The sequence below is a fragment of the Cryptotermes secundus genome, unplaced genomic scaffold (genome assembly GCF_002891405.2).
Source record: "Cryptotermes secundus unplaced genomic scaffold, Csec_1.0 scaffold1950, whole genome shotgun sequence".
Classification (NCBI taxonomy): domain Eukaryota; kingdom Metazoa; phylum Arthropoda; class Insecta; order Blattodea; family Kalotermitidae; genus Cryptotermes; species Cryptotermes secundus.
Genome location: NW_019721536.1, coordinates 29,368 through 50,311, shown reverse-complemented (window position 1 = coordinate 50,311; position 20,944 = coordinate 29,368). Strand labels below are relative to the sequence as shown.

Here is a 20,944-nt window from a genome sequence, read left to right as displayed (position 1 = left end):
GTCGTCCAGCCTGAGGTACATACAAGGATATCGCCAGAGTGCTGAAATAAATGTTACAGAGACCACCAGCTTATGGTTCCCTGCTGATCACAACTCAAAGCCAGAACCCAGCTCAGCAGTGAGTCTTTACAAGAATTTGAAAATGCTATCCAGCAATAGTCCCGCTGATCTGAGGCAACCTGTACAATAGTCAGTTGAATGAAGAACCAGGACATGAAACAGTACTGCTCTCATAATTGGGGTGAGGGCTCTTGGTGAAAACTTTAAGCAGACCCTGAAGTTAGAAGCTGTCAAGGTGGCAGCCAGACTACCAGCAAAGCCGTGTCTGGTAAGGGCTGGGGTCTCCATGGGCACATGGTCACTGGTAACCAAGTGCCAGAGGATTGGATGACCCATCTGCTGTCAGTGTAGGAATTTCAGGCACCTCAGAGGAGATTGTCGACAGAGACATGACGAGGAGGCTGACCAGGATACAGGTAACAAGTAAGAGCTGGGGTGATAAATGTAATCATTGGCAGTGGGGCATCTATGACCATTGCTAAGCCTGACATCACTTCATTGTTTAAAGGGAAGCTTAGTCAGCCATTAATTCTGCAAATGACATCTGGGAAACTCCCCTGTCTTGAAGATGGTTCTGATGGAGGTATGGGACAGGGCATTATGAATTTGAATGTTTGTCACATCATGAACTAATTCATCCTGGGACTGGATGTTTTGTGAGCATGTGCTGCAGTGGTGGATTTGAAGCACCACATGGCATGACTGGGCCAAGAAGAGGTGTCATGTGTTAGAAAGTCCAACCACAGTCATCACTCCTCTCAGCCCCTGAAGAGGTTAATCGTAGCTTGATGTAAAAGGATGGTGATTTCATGGCTGGAGGGTCCCCTGGACTAAGCAAACAGCCTAGTGTAATTGTGTTTGAAGATCTCCCATCCAGAAGGACTATACTATACAGGGCTAGGATGTTGGTTGAAGCTCTACACCAAGTACCCATTGGATCACGAACGTGAAAAACTGAGAACAAGCGTTGGCTAAAGGCACCACTTCGGGCCACTGCAGGCAAGTCTTGTGGGTAGTGCCAATCAAAGGGTCAGAATCTCAGACTCCTGGTACTCGATGGCCCAATGAGCTGCTGCAAGAAATGGTGCTCAGCATGAGGCCCAGCATCAACACTGGAGAACCACAAGGGTTGGAGGTGTTAGTCATTGAACTCTAGGTTGTTATCACAATGAAAAATGACATGTGTATGGTCCAATAGAGTATACCACCATATCAGCACCATCGACTTCTGTCTTACCTGTCTTGCAGACTTCCATTAGCCAAGCTGGCTCAGACAGGTGAGATGCCAAAGGACAGGAAAGGTCCCAGGGTAATCAAAAAGTCATGGTCGTACTATAGCTCAAGCGGTTAGTCGCTGGCTTTCAACTGTGGTGGCCCGGGTTTGATCCCGGGTCTGGTCAAGTGGGATTTGTGGTGGACAAAGTGGCACTGGGGCAGGTTTTCTCTTAGTACTTTGGTTTCCCCTGCCAATCTTCATTCCACCAAATTCTCCATCATCATAATCACCTGGGGCAGGCTACAGTAGGCCAATTAATGGCCACCATGCCGAGTTGACCCAATTGGACTCCACCCCCACCCCCCAAGCAAATTAAAAAAAAATCAAGAAGTCAGGACTCCTAGGTCCTACCCATCATGCTTGATAGGAAGAAGAAGAATGGAAACCTTTGCTTCTATGTCTGCTACCAGTAGCTGAATAACAAGGTTTAGTTTCCTGCTACTGAGGATTTATGACCCTCACTGGGGCCAAGTGCTTCTTGTCCCTTGATTTGAAGCATGGCTATTGGCAGACTGCCCACCACCACAGTGACAATGAGAAGACAGTGTTCTGTAGTGGAAAGCGTGTGTTGCAGTTCACAGTTATGCCCTTTGACCTTTGTAATGCTCCGGCAGTGTCCAAGAAGCTGAAGGGATCAGTCCTGTGGGGTGTTGTGAAGTCTGCGTTGTGTACTTGGATGATGTAATCATTGTTGGCCAGGCTTTTCAGGAGCATCTTGACAGTCTTAGAGCTTCCAAGGCAGTCACCTCATATTGAACCCCCAAAAGTGCCAACTGTTTCAGAATGAGATCTAGTACCAGGGACATACATCACTGGAAGGAGTGGCCGCAGACAGAGAAGCTGAAGACTGGGAGAGCCACCACTGAAGGACAAATATGTGTTGAGGGGTTCTGTGTACCTACCACCAGAGGTCCTTAGCTGGATTTGCAGGTATTAAGCCATTGAACCAGCTCGTGGAAGATCTACTTTATGACACAATGAGAGTTACTGGCTGTTTTGAAGCCTTTGAAACATTTTCACAAATTCCTCTATGGACAGGAGTTATATCTGCATGCTGACCACTCTGCTTTAACCTGGCTTCTTAGTTTCAAGAACCTGGAAGGACAGACATCCCGCTCAGTCCATCATCTTCAAGAATACAGTTTTGCTTCCAAACATAATGAAGGTTGGAAGCACATCAGTGCAGATGTGCTCTCTTCAGTACCCTCTCCAGAGGCATGCACACACTGCCTGAAAGTTAAATGACTTTCAGGCAGCCTGGAAGCACAAGTTATCACTGCTGCTACCACGGATGACTGGAACTGTGCCATCCTGTGGAAGGAGCAGCTGGATGGTGACATTGGACTGATTCTGTGAGAAGTGGATGCTATAGAGGATCCCAAGTGGAAGGATACTGCTGACTGCAATCACATCTGCAAGAGTTACTGACCTCAGAAATGCTCTCTTGTCGTAAGAGAGGGTACTCTTGATCACCACTCTCAGTCAATCGATGGATGGTCCAAGACAGCCCAGATAGTCCTGCCACAGAGCAAAGTGAAAGAAAAAAAGTGATGGGAGAACTCCATGCAAGACTATCAGGACGATATCTAGTTGATAGCAACAGCCTTACTGCTGGCTACACATGAGCAGTGTTGAGAGGTGGAGCCAACAACATGCCTGATGCACTAATGGAACATCAGTGCACGATTTGAGAGGATTGTCATCAACATTGCATCATACTTTCCTCAATGCCAGAGAGAAACAATACTTTCTGATCACAGTGGATTTCTTCACAAAGTGGCCAGAGGTTTACACCCCCCCTGACCGGAAGGCACTGACAGTGGTTGATGTTCTGGTAACCAACTTTTTCTCCATTGGTGTCCTGAGGAAGTAACCCAGGCTGGAACTTGGAGACACAAGACCAGGACACTTTACCTCAGAGTGTGCAAGACACTATTCCTTTGCATCTGCAGTTGGATGGCATGATGATACACTTGTGTGAAGACAGTGGTACACCTGAGGAAGATTATCTTGATGCTTCAAAGACTGGATCAAGAGGATACCCCTGTTCCTGCTTGGCTCTAGAGCATGAAGATGCAGAAGCACAGGCATGAGGCTTTTCAGCATGGTGTTTATGATGACACCAAGAGTAAGCCATGACCGACTTCATGACAGACCTCTTGGAACAGCTGCATCACATCCACCATTACACATGTCAACATCTGAAGGTGGCCAGCAGCAGTATGAAGGTCTGCTATGACCACCTAACCAACTATGGAATTCCAGGAAGGAAACAGAGTCTGATTGTACCGCTCACTCCAGTCCAGAGGGAAGTTGCTTTAGCTGCAGTTTTCATGGGAAGGCACTTGCAAGATATTCACCAGATCAAGGATGTAGTCTCCAGGATGGATCATCATCCCAGGGTGAAAATGGTGGTGGTGCAGCTGGATGGACTGGCTCCATATCTACATGGTAGTTAGGAGGGAGCAGTGTTGCATAAACTGAGAGCAAAGCTGAGTCACATGGTAGTGTGCACACACCTCTTGTTTGGAGAAATGTCCAAGATCTCTCCTCCCCCTTCCAAGATTATTGTGGAGACTGCCAACCAAAGGCTGAGAAGTCACTGAGAGCCCTGAGAACCCATGAGACACTTCTAGAATGACTCAACATGAACTATGGTCATGCCACTCTGAGCTTATACATGCAGTGCAGAACAGTCATGAGGAGAGCAATATGTGAAGCCACAAGTGTTTTGACTGACCACTTGGTTAAGTGCAAGCTGCAAGCAGGAGACAGTGCAGTGACGTGGTGAAATAACAGGAGCTGGCTACTGACAGGGAGACAGTAGCTGTTCCAGAGCACAGTAAACATTACCATATCAACTGTGATGCTGTAAGCAGAAGGAATGTGTATGCTGAGTATTGTTTCAAACAGTTGTGCTAAATCAAGGTACAAATTCTGGAAATTTGAAAATATCTTAACTAATTGCACATTATATAGAGAATTGAAATTCACTTAGCATGAGATTTTATGAAATTCAAGAACAGTGAAATTGAATTTCACTGTAGTTTTTGTAGGTCTTCCAAGATATTCTCCCACAGAAATTTGGTATTCATTTCGAGAAACTAGAGTATGCAGTTCCACTCTTGTTAACTATCCAATGTAATTTGGAGCTGAACAGACAAATGTGTTTCAGTGCATCTTCAGGAGATTTCACAAATTCAAGAAGTCTCATTACCACTGGTTTATGGTATGGTGTGAATACTTTAGTTACATTATTCTCTGTTTACAGTACCAATTTCTGACTATGTTCATCATGGAGCTGCATATTCATACTCGTGGAGACCTCAAACCAGATCCATCTTACGACCCAATCAGAGCCTTGTTCTATATGGTAGTGAATGATATTCCTGAAGATGCAGGTCTTTCAAAACACGAGTTAGGTTAGTAGTACTAATATGTATGTGTTATTTATTTTTAATGAACTAACTGTCTAGTATTGCAGCACAAGTTCTACACCGCTGGCAATTCAATCCACATTCCGCCCTTACTGCTCACTTCCCTAAGAGCTGCCTGTGTTATTCTTCAAATTCAGTCCTCTAAATTAGTTCTTGTTTACAGATTTTCTTGATGTCAAAATTGTGTATACATTTACACAATGTTATTTTTATTCCAGTGATCCTGTCAAGGTTATGTTATGAAGTTGCATTCCTTTAACCTTTAGTTTGTAACATTTCTTGTTACATGTGTAAGGGCTCAATTTTGTCCGGATATGTTGATAAGGGAAAGAATCCGTGCCTTTGCGAGGAATTGAATTCCAGTTGTCCATCAAAATCATATGTTGGCAGGGCCATTTCATACTTTTTGTTGCTGATGTTGAAGCTTCTTGAGTGTTTCCCATTAGGTTCCTTGCAGTTCAGTAATGATTTCTCATAAGTGCTTGTTCAGTGATTAGTATTGATTTAGGTAGGCATGTGTGAGTTTCAAATTTTTTAGACTGCATTAAGAAGAAAATCAATTAAAATTTTCTTCTTTCAGCCTTGAACTTTGAGAATTTTCAGGTAACTCTTTTTTGTTCGAGCATTAGCATGTAGACTGTGTGATCCAACAGTATCATAGTGGTTGGCACACTTAATATGACTCGACTTGTCAACTAAATCGGTCTCTCACTGCCTCCTCCATTCCTTTGCTGTCTCTATTTCTCTCACTCACTCTCTGCCCATGGTGAAGAAGGATGTGACCTTCTATAGATTATTTATGAGTATTTTTCATTGAAAGATTCTGATGTCAAAATGGAAAATTTTTACACTGTAGTGCATTGTGGAAAGAGTCTAGTGTAAAAAATTATGATTACAGTAAAAGAAATTGGTCAAGCAGAGAAAAGATTTATTGTAGTCACAAACTGAAAGTCATTCTTACATATTCCTAACTTTAGGTATGGTTTGACGTTGTAGTAAGTGAGGCTGGTCCAACATGGGATGTTGGTGCTCGTAGAGTTCAGTGAGGAGAAGGATAGGTAGATGATGTGTTGTGGTGTGTCTTATTCATTTTACTGGCCTAAGAGTGCTGCATTTTTCCTAGTTGTGTTGGGAATTGATATGTGTTATTCAGTGTGATGGTCCACTCACTGTCGTTTTTCCTTTTATTCTCCTCAGATACTTTTTCTTGAGCAAAGGAAAACGTCAATCTTTGACCCAACCTTTTCTGTTAGAGGTGTGAACACTTGCTAGATTTACAGGGGAATGGAAGTTCAACTTCAGCAAGAGGGAGGTTTTTGCATGGATGGAAAGATTCAAAGAGTGAATAAGTGTTGATTATGCATATTCCAGGCAACCATTGACAGCAATGTGTGTAAGAGATTAATGATCAGCTGGATCAGCAAGGCACGCTGAAGAATTAGTATTGGTGTAATTTTATCTGAGCTGTGCAACATGGTGCGGAAGAAGCAGTGCAGAAATAGTGTAAGACTGGTTATAATGGGTGCATAATTTGACAGCCTTTCAGACAATCACACACTTAAATAAAAAAGTTCAAACTCAATACCTGTCATTCCATTAGATAAGACCTACTCGCATAACATTACACTAGTCTGTCGGAAACAAATTTCCTAGGTTTTTTTAAGATTCCAAAAATATTATGTCATGTAGAACCATAGCTGGGCAGTGACCACAGAATAAGCAAATATACAGCAGCCATTACTGAGTAACAGCTTTGCAAACAAACGTATTCCCATGACAGTAATTGAAACACAACAATGAGGAATGGGCTTTTCTGTGCAATCCATGCCAGAATGATATAAGTGGGACAATTTGGGAGCTGCAGTTAATGGAGCAGAGTCAGTTGGTTGGTGAGTGACTTATCAGTCAGTTGAGACTTGCTGTAGCTGAGGTTGGGGTCAGTTCAGGAATCCAAAGTAATGGGAATGTCCACTATTGGAAGCCATTGGAGCAATGGCCAGGGAAGGCTGAGAAGACTATGTGTGCTGTAGTTACAATGATATTTGGAGTGTGTATCTCATTCAGACTGTTGTAGTTATTTGTAGTTACTTTCTGTATGTGTTCACTAAATCCAATTACAAATCCAAGCACCATCTATAGTCACTCTAAAATTGTGACAATATCCTAATAGTTCTGCATTGCCTGGACAACCTGTTAGTTAAAAAAATTTCTTCAGTATACTCGTATAACCCTTTTTAAGTCATTGTCTTCTTGGTTGCTCCTTCAATGGATATAGTTATCTACCAGCAGAACACTGAGGAGCATTATTGTTTTCCTAGAAGACATTTTGTCAGGGGTATTAAAAGTTCTGCTTCTGAAGTGTTGAAATAAAGGAGCACTTCATGTGTGCCACCGTCACTTTGCCTTTCATAGGAGCTGAAGTCAGTGCAGATGAATTTGTTATTTGTATCAGCAACACCATCACTTTGCCTTTCATAGCAGCTGAAGTCAGTGCAGATGAATTTGTTATTTGTATCACAACACTGAAGAACAGCAGGATGGTACTACTTATGCATTGCATTCAGTTGCAACCTGGCAACAACATAGTGCAGACACAACATTTCTCACAGATTGCTGCTGTAACTGCTGATAGAATGAATCATTACTACTGATAAATGTATGTCATCAGGTGGTCTGATCTTGTCACGGCAGTAAGTTGCATTAATAGTCAGTCTGTGTTAGAGGTATCGATATGCAGTTGACATTTATACTGAAATAAAGTTCACTATTGAAAAGCATATGTTTATTGTTGAAACTTTTGCAAGGAAAAGCTTACAGAAACTGTATCCATAAGTTTCTTCATAAATATCCTGACTTGCCAGTTCCCACAAAGTAATGTGTATTCAAGCATGTGAAAAATTGGCAGGCCACAGGTTCAGTGTGGCGTGAAGCAGCAATGAAAGAGGATTGTGCTGACTGAAGAAGAAGTTCGCGATATTGAGACACAACTACAGATCTGTCCTCGAAAATCGTTAAGAGGCTTAGCGCAGGAACCTGGTATTTTGCTAGAATCTGCTTACACAGCCACAAAATTAATATTTCACCTGTATAAAATAACAGTTGTACGTAAGCTGAAACAACCAGATTATGCAGCAAGAATTCATTTTTGCAACAGCTGCTGCAAAATGCGCACAGTGGAATCGTGGACCCACAGCTTCTGTTCATGACTGATGAAGCGCGGTTTCACGTGAGTGTCCATGTCAGCTCACAAAATGTAAGAATATGGAGCGATGAAGATCCTCTCGCTATACAGTGAGTGCCATTACGTAGTGAAGAGGTGGGGGTGTGGTGTACCGAAAGTCTGCAGCGAATCATTGACCCAATATTTTTCCATGAATCCTTGAAGTCTGACGGCTACATTAATGATATACTGAATCCATTCTTCAATGAGCTGACTGCTGAAGAAAGACAATATGCATATTTTCAGCAAGAAATGCTACAGCACGTATGGCTAATTCAACCATGTTTGAAATATGGGAAGTGTCTGAAGACAGCATAATCAGCAGAGGACTGTGGCATCCCAGATCTCAGTTTTTGGGATATTCATCTTTGGGACCCGGGATAGCTTAGTTGGTATAGCAACTGACTATGAGCTGGAAGACTGAGGATTTTTAAGTTTGGGTCCTGGTAAGGTCAAGAATTTTCTTTATGGGAACCTGAAAATTCAGTGATAATTTATCCAATTAAAAGTAAGGCAGTTTCTTTCACCAGGGTCCAAGTGATGGAACCACTAAATTATTCCTTAGGGAACACAGTAATTCCTGAAGTGAGCAGTTGTTAACATCTGGGAATAATTTTATGCAGCAATCTAATTTGGGCTCATCAAATTAATTTCATGGTGAAAAAAGCCTGGGAGGCACTTCATTTTACAATGTGTTTTCTAGAAAAGAGAAATAGCAACACTAAATATTTACCCAACATGTCTTTAGTGAGTCCAATTCTGGAATATGGGGTGGCTTGCTGGGATCCTTACAGAGAGAGACAGATACTCATACATGTGTTTGACCAGGTGCAAAAGAAAACAGCTAAATTTGCACATCATAGGAACAATTTGAACTGGGGAACCTTGACACAGCACAGACAAATAGCTCTCATATGTGCTCTCTTCAAAGCATACATTGGAGAACGGGCCTGGAAGGCAATAGGTGATAGATTACAAAGGTCATGCTGTCTGAGCAGAGGCAATCATGACAAAATTAGGAGCAGAAAGCAACGGACAGATATCAGAAAATACACCTTTGTAAATAGGACCATGCAGATCTGGAATCAACTACCTTCAGATGCTTTAAGGACTCTCCTGCAAACCAAGTGATTTTAGGAAAAGGGTTAGGAAAGTGATAAATGAGAAAAAGTGAAGGTGGGGTGGAAGTGAAGTAAAATGAAGTGAAAAGTGTCAAGGATGGGAGGATTACGTAAGTGTAGTAAAGCGAAATTAAGGAAAATTAGAACACAGGAATATGTATTCATTCATCAGTAATCTGTCAGACGACAGGTCCACAGTCTCTTCAAAAAGTGTTTCTCCACTTATTGCGATCTAGAGCTTTCTCCTTCAAATGAGAATATCCTCTTCTGTCCCCAGGGTCATCCAGCATCTTCTTACATCTTCTGCCTCGTCTTCTTGTCACTTCTATCCGCCCTTCTATCTTTCCTTCAATAACTTCTTTTAGAAGGCGGTTACTGCGTAAAATATGACCAATCCAATTAGCCTTCCGTTTTCTTATTTCGTGTAGGATATTCCTCTGCTCACTGGCTCTAAATAACACTTCTTCATTTCTCGCAGAATTGGTCCAACTGATCTTCTCCATCCTTCTCCAACACCACATTTCGAGCTTTCCAGGTGTTTCTGATCTACTGCCCTAAGTGTCCAAGTTTCAGCCCCATACAAAGCCATGCTCCAAATATAGCATTTCACTAGTTTCTTTCTCAAATTTAAGTCCAATTTGCTGGTAAAAAGATCCTTCTTCTTGCTAAATGCAGCTGTTGCCATGGCAGTCCTAGAATTAATTTCACAAGTACACCTTCCATCATCTGTTAACAAGCTACCCAAATATTTAAGACATTTCACATTCTCCAGTTGTTTTTGGTCTATTTTATTGTGACTGGGGTTCGTTGTCTCGAAATTTTCATTGCTTTTGTTTTTTCCACATTCATTTCCTTGCCATAGCACCTTCAAATTTTGATTAGTCTATCAATCATACCCTGTAGCACAGTTTCTTCCTTAGCCATTAACACAAGGTCATCTGCATATTTCACAGTTTGAATAATTTGCCCTCCTAATTTGAAGTCTCCAAGCCCATCCAGAGCTTCCTTGGTAAGGCATTCGCTGTACAAGTTGAACAGAATTGGTGATAAACAGCATCCTTGTCGAACTCCTCTTCCAATCTTCACACTTCTTGTCTCCCCTTTGTCTAGTCGCACTCAAACTTTCTGATCCATGTACAGTTTGCTAATCAATCTTCTTTCCCGCCAATTGATACCTGTTTCTTTTAGGATCTGCATTAATTTGGTCCAATTTTCATGGTCAAATGGCTTCTGCCAGTCTGTAACGCAAGCACACAGTTCTTCATCTATCTCCAAAGTTCGTTCTGCTATAAATCTCATCATCCCAATTGCATCCCTGGTTCCTTTTCCTCTTCTAAATCCAAACTGATCCTCTCCAAGTATATCCTCTAATTCCTTTCAATTCTTCTTTTAAGTATGTTTGCTATTATCTTTGCTGTATTTGTCATAAGGCTTATTGTGCGATGGTCACTGCATTTTGTAGCTTTTGTCTTTTTCTTTAAGGCAATCATTGTCACTTCTGTAAAGTCCTTGGGCCACTCCCCACTTTCATATATGGTGTTCATTAGTTTTGTCAGTGTTTTCAAACCACCTTCTCCCAGTAACTTGAGCACATCTCCAGGTACATCATCATCTCCTGTAGCCTTTCCCTTCCTCATTTCCTTGATAGCTTTTTCCACCTCACTTTGTAAAATATATGGTCCTTTCTCGTCTGTATCTACTTCTTCTTCCGGTTCAACTTCTAAGGTTTCTGGCCGATTAGGTTGATCATATAGTTCTGTAATATAATATTCCCAAATTTTCAGCACTTGCCTCTGATCTACTATTCTATTCCCCTGGGAGTCTTCGATGCCAGTATTTTGAATCCCATGAATCTCTTTCCATTCTAGTTCTTTTGTCTTCATTTACATCAAATCATAACGTCCTGTTCTTTGAAATTCTATAATCTCATTACATATCATCTCAAGATATTCTTTTTAGTCCTGACTGTGGCTCTCTTCAATTAATTCCTCAGTCTCCTGTATTTCCTCCTGCATTCTTCATTGTTTACATTCTTCCATTTCTTTCGCTCCTCCATTTTACTCATCATCTCCTGTGTAACCCATGGTTTTCTTGCTATCTTCTCAACTTTACCAACCAAATCACTAATAGTATCTGACATGCATTCTTTTACTCGTATATTGTTCCACTGCACTTCAGCATTTCTGTGTTCACTTTCAGTTGCAGTGAGTTCTCTTGTAGGGTCTCCTGCATGCTTTGTCTTTAAGCAGATAACTTCTCAAAATCCCATCTAGCTCTGCCCTTTTGGAATCTTATAATTTTCTTTAACCTGATTCAAAACTTGGCAACCAGTAAGTTGTGGTCAGAGTGAATATCTGCCCCAGGCAGCGTCTTCACAACCTTCACCCTGTTTCTGAATCGATGTTTCACGAGGATGTCGTCCAGGTGATGCTGCCTCCAATCCCCAGGTGCCTTCCATGTGTAAAGTCTCCTCTTTGGCTTCTTGAACCAGGTGTTGGTAACAATCAGTCCATTTCTTTCACAAAAGTCAATAAGCATTTGACCCCTGTGATTCCATGTTCCTAGTCCATGTGATCCAACAATATTCTGATATGATTCATCTCCAACAGTGCTATTCCAGTCTCCTAATATGATGCTGTTTGTGTCACCTCTTCCAGCTTCCTGAAGAATTTCTTCAGTTGTTTCATACACTTTTTCCACTTCATCATCTTCATACTCTGATATTGGCATGTACACTTGCATAATCAGTATATCTACCATTTACGCCTTTAACTTCAGAGCAATAATTCTGTCATTACAAACAATCTTCTTAACAACACTCCTCACTACACTTTTATGCACCACTATTGCCACACCTCTTTAAGCCCGTTCACCTCTGGAATAATACACTGTATAATCACTTCTTATTTCACCTTGTCCTTTCCACCGCACTTCGCTGACACCTAGAATATACACCTCATTTTTATGCATTTCCGTTTTCAAATTCTGCAATTTGCCTGCTTGATTCAAGGTCCTTACATTCCATGTTCCAATCTTGTAGCAGTGATGTTCCTTCTGATCTTCAAAGTTTTTCTTGTCGTAATGCCTGAATGACATTTCCTCTAGAAACACTCCCCTCCCTCCCCGGAGATCTGATTGGAGAGTAGTTTACCTCCGGATACCTCCTCGCATACATGGTATCTTTGTTTTTGGAAAGATGCTATCCAGGAAAAGTGATAATGTGGTAGTTTTTCCATTTGTGTATTAATTTCTATTATTTTATTATATAGTATGTTTCACTTTTCTACTAATAGTTTGTGTGCTGTCTTTTGTTTGAACGTGTTTATGTGTGTTATTTGTCTGTTATCTTATTGTTGTACCACTGCCACCACTTGAAACCCATTTGCAGTTAAATAATTCAATTCCATTCAATTCAATTCATGTTTATTTACGTGCAATAACTTAACAGCACAGTGGCCAATTACAAAGTTAGCACCAGTATATAAAGATACAGATAAATTATTACACACAATACAAATATGACAGAAATAAATCAGTGAGCAGAAATCTAAAGAAGACTTAATACATACATTTATGAATTATGAATTATTATGAATGTTGCTAATACTATTAGCAACTTGATACTAAGATAAGACATCTGGGAGTGATAGCATAAAATTAATAACAAGTCTAATAAATTAATACGAATTACATAAGAAAATTGAAGTTAGCCAAGGTATACACATTTGTAGTAAATGACAACACTAATCCAGTAACACTGTAAAAGGTTTGGTACATGCTTGTAAAATATGATTCAGAGAAACCGATCCATGTGCAAATATGTCGAGAGCTTTACCCACCACATTGGTAGCAAGGGCCCACCGAGGAGAGGGACAGTGTATTTTTGAGGGACGAATGCTAAAGGTAGAGAAGTCTTGAACGTGGCAAGTAGGAACACGAAGACTAGCATTATCCAGAATGGAGGAGCAGCATTTAAGGCCACGATAAACCTGAATGAAGAGGAGTGCATCAAGAAGATGTCTATGCAGACTTAGAGGGTGCAATCTTAGTCTCTCTAAGGTAGATGTATAACTATAGGAGCTATGAAGGAAGTAATGATAGAAACAGACAGATGCAAACTTTTTCTGAATGCGCTCAAGTTTTGCGGTGTGAGTAGACGTGATAGAATTCCAAGCTACTGAGGCATATTCCAACTTGGACCTGACTAGTGTAAGATACAGCACATATAAACAGTCAAGAGAAGCAAATCTTAAAGTTATTGAGCGTATAAGACCTTGGAGCTTTATACATTCGGAATATAAAAAATCAACATGATTGTGAAAATACAATTTAGAATCAAAGAAAACACCTAGGTCCTTAACACAACTGGTGCATGTAATAGCAGTATGACAAAGCTGATACCCATAGAGCAGGACATTAGTCTTCCTTGAGTATGACATAACATGCGTTTTGTTGATATTAATACTCGTGGAGTTGGCAGAGCACCAGTCACTGACATGATGAATGTCGTTATGAAGTAAGAGGTAATCCTGCGGAGTGTCTATGATGCGAAACATTTTGATATCATCAGGAAAGGTTAGAAAATGGGAGTGACTTTTTGAGTTACAGAGGTCATTAATGAATACATTAAAAAGAAGGGGCCCCAGGGCAGAGCCTTGCAGCACACCGGAAGTTACTCTAAGAGGCCGGGAGAGAGCATCAGACACGTGGACCCAAGATCTCCTGTTAGCTAGGTAACTGCCAAGCCTGTTAAGGTATCCATCGGAAAATCCAAGGGAGCTGAGCTTATGCACGAGCGAAGTGTGGGGCACGAGGTCAAAGGCACTAGAAAAATCAAAATAGACAGCATCAGCCTGATGCTGACTGCAGACAACAGGGGTCATAATATCTAAGAAGGATACCAGATTAATGGCTGTGGATTTGAATTTGGTGAAGCCATGCTGGTTGGGATGAAGTTTAATGTAATGCGAAATAAGATTGTGAATAATGAATTCAAGGAGCTTAGAGAAGTTATTGAGAAGGGTAATGGGTCTGTAGTTACTCACACAGGCAGGATTCCCTCTTTTGAATACAGGCACAATAGTCGCTTCCTTCCATGCAGTATGGAATTGCAGCTGACACAGGTTGAAATTGAATATATGCCTAAATAAATGAATAAAAATTGCTGAACAGCCTTTTATGACAAACCCTGGGATATCATCAGGTCCGACAGATTTAGAAGGTTTTAGTCTCTTAATGCCCTTGTAGACATCCGCATCAGAAATAGGTGCAAGAGACAGGAATTCAGTAGGTTGCGAAAGAGGGGGAAGGTCTATAGGACAATGGGTATTATAGAGAGATTGAAAATGTTTGGCAAAAGTATCAGCCACTGCAGTAGGTTCATCTAAATGTACACCATCAACTTGAAGCTGAATGCAACCTAAAGTATGTTTACTGAAAGAAGACACGTATTTCCAGAGACGCTGAGGTTGTGGTTTCAGGTCGTTGTCTATTGACTTCAGCCACCGAAGCCTGTCGGTTTTGATAGTGCTTTTAACAAGCTTACGATAGATAATGAATTTGTTATAATAGTAATCTGTTTGTTTCTTTGTAAGGTGACAGTGAAAGTAATTTTTCTTACCAATGTACCTTAAGGAACTAGATTACCAGAAAGGGAATTTAGATTTGTGAGTATGGCAGCGAGGAATTGCCTCTTCCATGGCAGCTTGAACAGTAGCATTTAGGCTGGCAACTGCATCATCAGCAGAAGTAGCTTCATATACTCCTGACCAATTGCATGCAGATAGGGTGTTGTAAAGCAGAGTATAATTGCCGGCGGCGAATTGTCGATGACTGAACTTATAATCATGGTTATAGGTAATATGTGGAAGGTGGACATCAATAATTAAGGGAGGGTGATATGGATCAGGCTTGACCAAATCAGAGTAAGAAGGACCAGGCTTTGGATTGGTAAGATTAGAGAAGACTAAGTCAAGTAAGTTATGGTTGTCAACAGCTACAGCACACTGCCAAAGGCCAAGGAGACATGCGGAGGTGTATATAGCATCCCTCTTAAGTTTAGTGTAGTAGTGACAGTTGGGCAGAAGTGACCCACGTGCCCAGTTAAAACCAGGAATATTGAAGTCTTCTCATGAAACAACGCGAAAGCTATTGGTGTCAAGCATGTTTTCAAGAAGGTGAAAATAATTAATAATGACTCCCGGTGGAGTGTCAGGAGAGAAATAGTGGTTGCCAGTAAGCAAATTGTGGCTGTCAACTGTGGGAATCTCAACCCATACACATTCAGAGCAGAGTTCTAAATCATACCTGTGCCTGCAGGAACCCAAGCTGGAGGGAATGGCTGTTAAGACACCACCACCACGAGCTTTGCTGGTGGATACCCAGTCAGACCGGTAAACAGTATATCTACTAGGAAATATATTGCAATCATAGCACAAATCGTTAAGCCAAGTCTCAGTCAGACAGATAATGTCAAAGTCTGTGGAACAAACATTATCATAAAATTCAACATATTTCGTCCGGAGTCCTCTTTTATTTTGATAATATATTCTGAGACAGCTGGCAGACTTAAAATGAGACATGACCAAACCATCCATGCTAGAGTCATTGTAATCAGCCATGATTGGATGTTGAGCAGCCTCCATCTACCATGTTGTTAACCTGCTGGGTTAATGGAAGCATCAGACACTCCAGCTTCGGATGTGCTGGGGGTAAATACTTAATCAGGCGCAAGCTTACCATAATACGGGGCAATTAAGCATCGTGAAGGCCAGACACCGATGTCACTGATTAGCGAAAATTCATCCTCAGTAACAGTAATATGGAAGGATGCATAAGTGTTAAATTTAGTTCTAAGTCTGGTGCAGACCAACTTTTTTAAAGTTTAATTGCTCCTTGAGGGACTTGTGTACATAATCAGCAGTGACCTTGGGGCTAAATCTAGACACAAAAGGTGCCTTCGTCCTTTCCTTCTTCGCAATGACACGCAGGGGTGGAGAATTACGAACCCCAATAAGCGGCTGCCTGCGATGTCTGACAGTGCTGACTGTGGCTATATCTGCAGGGGGGGCTTGGCTTGGGTCTTCATTTTGTACTTGACAATTTTAAAGCCTTCGGCATCAGCGGGAGAACTTCCAGTTGCTACAACATCCCTGTATGACAATCCAGCCAAGGTCGCAGTAGCAGGTACAGCAGGTAGAGTAGAAACAGGCAGGGTGGTGATGCTAGGGGCACTTAACTGTACAAGTTGAGTAGTGACCATGTCCTTGGTTACCATAGGCGGAATGCGTAGTTCACTTGCAGCATAAGGCCCAGGGGCGGCCACAATAAGCCTATGCAGACTCTTGATTTCCTCTTTCATGGATGTGTTATCATCTTTAAGGTAGGCAACCTCTTCAGTTAACTTGCTGAGCATGCTCGCTAGGGACTCAATCAAGTACAGCGTGGATTGACCATTTTGGCAAACAGCTTCGAGCTGGGTACTTACAGTGGAGATCGCGTACTCTGTGTTCAATGAAGGGCGAGGCTTATCTTCAGGAGGCAGAGATGTAGATCCAGTTGAGCTGGCCAAATCCTTAGTGTTGCTAGAGCTGAGTGATGTCGCGCATAATAATAATAAAAATAAAAACAATAAAAAGGGAAAACCTACAAGAATAACCCTTGCAGCACTGAAGCTCTGCAGAATGAAGCAACATGCATACTTGGTTCAGTTACCATGGACCAACTTCAGAAAGTGTCGCCTAATTTAATTATGCAATGCAAGGCATGTTTGCAAGCAGAAGAGGGTCACTTCCAGCACCTGTTACAAAGCACAGTAAGTTTGTGTTATCTTTTTACAGTATTCTTATAAATGTATGCAAGTACAGAAACTGATATGAGGGAATCAGCGATACGACTGCACTCTCACATAGTCGGAAGTGGCACAGTAGTCACACTGCTCTACACTGCTCTCAGGTTTCCTCTATGGCTGAACACTCTGTAATTACAGTTTACTAGTCTCATGTTCGAGGGACATGAGAGTTGTATGCGATTTTTGTGAATACAGCCTCTACAATCATGACAACTGCTTACTTCATAGAATTATTTGGGAACTTCAAATTATCAGGAATGGTATGTGTTTTGTATTTAATTCTTTCTAATTCCCTTAAAGAATTTTCCACATGGTTGTATGTGACATTCTGAATGAAATTGTCAGTTACCTAATTACCATTCCCATTTACAGACATCTGAAACTAAAATATTTTTTTAAAGAACCATTAATATATATTTAGGATTTGAAGTCCTGACAGATTGTTATGAAGAGTCCAATCTTTTGAGATATGATGACCTGTTGTCTGTTGAATGCCATCTGATGTTTGGGAGGAACATATTGCCTCCATGTTATGGGTTGAAGAGTAAGCCAAGCAAGAAACCAATATGAAGCAGGCAGCATTCAAAATGTTTCAGGTGTGTGATGGTTTGGCCTGCTGCTGTTTTTGTCATATGTTTATATTAAAATAAAATATTCTTTCCTTAGAGATATAGCTAATTTTTCAACCAGCTATATGCATTTTCTAAAATTGCACTGCTTCATAAGCTTCTCTTGAATTTTATCAAGAATGTAATGTATTCTTCTGAATATATTCATGAGTGTGGGATTGACGTAACAGATGAATTACTGATCATATCTTTTGCATTTGCCAGATATTGAAGAAAAAATATTAGTACAATGAGACAGTACATCAGCTATTCATAGACTTCAAGAAAGCCTATGATTCAGTTAAGAAGGAAGTATTGTACAATATTCTGATAGAGTTTGGGGTACCCATGAAACTAGTTAGGCTAATTAAAACGTGGTTAAACAAAATGTATGGTAAAGTCCATATAGGTGATCATTTGTCGCGTAAATATCCTAGCCAGAATGGTCTAAGACAAGGAGATGCTTTATCTCCACTCCTTTTCAACTTTGCTTTAGAATATGCCATTAGGAAGATCCAGGAAAACCAGTTTTGACTGAAATTAAATGGGACACATCAGCTATTGGTCTATGATGATGTGAATGAATGGATGATAATATAGATCCCATAAAGAAAAACACACAAACTTTAATTGACTCTAATAAGGAGCTTGGTCCAGATGTAAACTCAGAAAAAACTAAGTATATGTTGCTGTCTCATCACCAAAATGCAGAGCAAAATCATGACATGAAGATGGGTAATATGTTTTGAAAATGAGGCATAGTTCAGATATTTGGGAATGACTCCAACAAACCAAAACTTGATTCAGGAGAATATTAAGAGGAGATGGAACGTGGGTTATGCTTCCTACCATTCAATCCAGAACCTTTTGTCTTCTCGTCTGGTGTCTAAAAACACGAAAATTAGAGTATACAATAACATATTTTGCCTATGGTTCTGTATGGGTGTCAAACTTGGTCTCTAACATTAAGGGAGGAACATAGACTGATGGTGAAGAAAGTCGTCTTCTGGGTTTTGGCACTGTGTATTCTTCGTTTTGGCCGACGTTCCTCCAAAACGTCGGCCAAAACGAAGAATACACGGTGCCAAAACCCAGAAGATGACTTTCTTCATAGTCATCGCTGTGAAAACCTCAAAACTTACATAGACTGATGGTGTTTGGGAACAGGATGTTGAGAATGTTTGGACCAAAGAAACACGAAGCAACAAGTTGGAGAAAACTGCATAATGCAGAGCTTCATAACTTGTACTCTTCTCCAGGTATAATTAGAATGATCAGGTTGAGGAGGATGAGATGAACTGGGCATGTAGCACAAATGGGGGAGAAGAGGAGTGCATGTATGATATTGCTGGGAAAGCCACTGGGAAGATCAAGGCATAGTTGGGTGAATAATGTTAATATTGTAACGTGTCTATGTTACTGGTCCCACTTCTGACACCAGTGTAACGCGTATCGGGCGTATATCGCGACAAATAACTTCACGATGTATTTGGTATAGCGAATTTTATTTCACATTCGCACCTACAGTCACCCAAATTACAGATTTACGATTACTGCTATCTACAGTATCACAACTAGTACATTCCAAATGCCACAATACAACTGACTGGTTGCTGGCTAACTCAGAACTAACTCGGTGGTAGCTCGAGGACTGACTGACTCAGTACAACTGACCGGTAGCTGCTGTGAAGCTCACTTATATAGCTGCAGTGCTTGTCGATTGCGTAATGAGTGCCACATCACAGTAGGAAGTTGATTACGGGTACGTAGCGTTGCGCGTTACGTCACCGCGGAGGGGAGTGGCGGGGCGGGAACTCACCTATTACTGTAGTAACGCGAGCGTTACGTTACCGCCACGTACCGCTGGGGAGGTAGGGGTGATCCATAGCTCAACATGTCACAATATTGGATCTTAGAGGGACAGAATGGAATGGATTGGATAGATCTGGCTGAGGATAGGGACCAGTGGAGGGCTCTTGTGAACACAGTAATGAACCTTTGGGTTCCATAAAATGCTGTGAAGTTCTTGAATAGCTACACAAATGGGGGCTTCTCAAGTAGGGCCGAGCTCCATGAGTGGGTGAGTGAGTGACATAACTGAAAGTATTGGGCATAATGCAAAAGTGTTAAAAAATACTTGCTTGGTTTCCTAAAAAATAATCAGTTTATAAACACGAATTCACAGTTAGTATGTCTTATTTCATAAAGCTGGCATATCCAATCATTTTTACCAGAGTCCATGATGAATGACTTTGAATACATGTTTTCTGAAAGGAAATTTAGTCATCCATCTTAATACTAAGTATAGTCAGGACAGGCTAACAACACTGGTCATGTGGATGGAATCACATGACATTATCCATTTAAGTAATCACCATATTAGGCATATTCTGGATCTGCAACCATTTTATTCTGATGGAATCAAGAAAGTTATGATTTGCTGAATGAAATGCATTCAAATACATGTTTATTTTATAGAAATTTGAAGTAGTGTTGCTAATTGCTGTGTGAGTTGTAAAAACTTTTCAGATGTCTTGTTTTGTGGCAGTAATAACTGTTATTCTTTCAGCTGTAATTGTGGTGTATACTTTGGATGGAGATGTTAAGATCCCTCTACTCAATATGAATGAAAACTGTAAAGTCACTTATGTGGAAGATGAAGCATCTCTGGTCCATGAACTAGTGAAGTGTGTAAAGAAGTGGGACCCAGACATTTTAGGTGGTTATGAGGTAAGTGAGATTGAAATGTTCAATTAAATTATTCAGTCTGTAGGGTAAGACTAGCAAGGATTAAAATTAATAATTGTGCAATATAATTTAATTTCTGTGTGAATGCTAATGAAACTTTGGGTTCCTTCAGAGGAAGAGAATTTTTTATGACCTGAGTACCTATCAGCTTCTTAAGAATGACTCTCTTCCACAGAGTTAGTTATCCTTGAAAACGGAACTGTTCATAGTCACTGCAATGAGACCATCAAATCTCACCTAGTTACTTTTTTTCTGAGCCTTATTTCCTTGGTATACATTCTGACTATGTTAAATTGCTTCATATGTCCTCAGGGTTTTCACACCATTCCAGTGTTTGTAGTTGTTAATATAACATTGGAAGCCAGCATCAGGAAGGAAGATGCAAGCAGGCTCAGGAATTTCATAGTAACACTTCTTCTTGGTCCAGTCCTAGTACACTGTGGTTCAAATCCACTGCCACATCATAAGCTCACAGGACATCAGCCTCAGAATTCATATGTGATCTTTGCAGTGAGCACCAAAATTCACAGCACACTCCACACCAACCAGCTCTGTCTGTGCGTCCATTAAGACGGAGAATTCTGGAAGCCATTTGCAGAATGTGTGGCTGATTCTGCTTCCTCTT

General features: G+C 40.9%; 1 protein-coding gene across 4 annotated transcripts in view; it reads left to right on the top strand.

Moving 5' to 3' along the window:
* LOC111875580 (DNA polymerase zeta catalytic subunit) overlaps positions 1-20,944 on the top strand; it is a 156,311-nt gene that overhangs the window by 117,179 nt on the left and 18,188 nt on the right. For 3 of the 4 annotated variants that reach the window (XM_033755866.1, XM_023871931.2, XM_033755865.1), the window contains 2 exons: positions 4,608-4,758; positions 20,141-20,301. In XM_033755866.1, the coding sequence (XP_033611757.1) occupies positions 4,608-4,758; positions 20,141-20,301 (312 nt within the window). Of the gene's footprint in view, positions 1-4,607; positions 4,759-6,144; positions 6,774-20,140; positions 20,302-20,944 lie in introns of those variants that run through there. The other variant, XM_023871932.2, reaches the window with a different exon arrangement.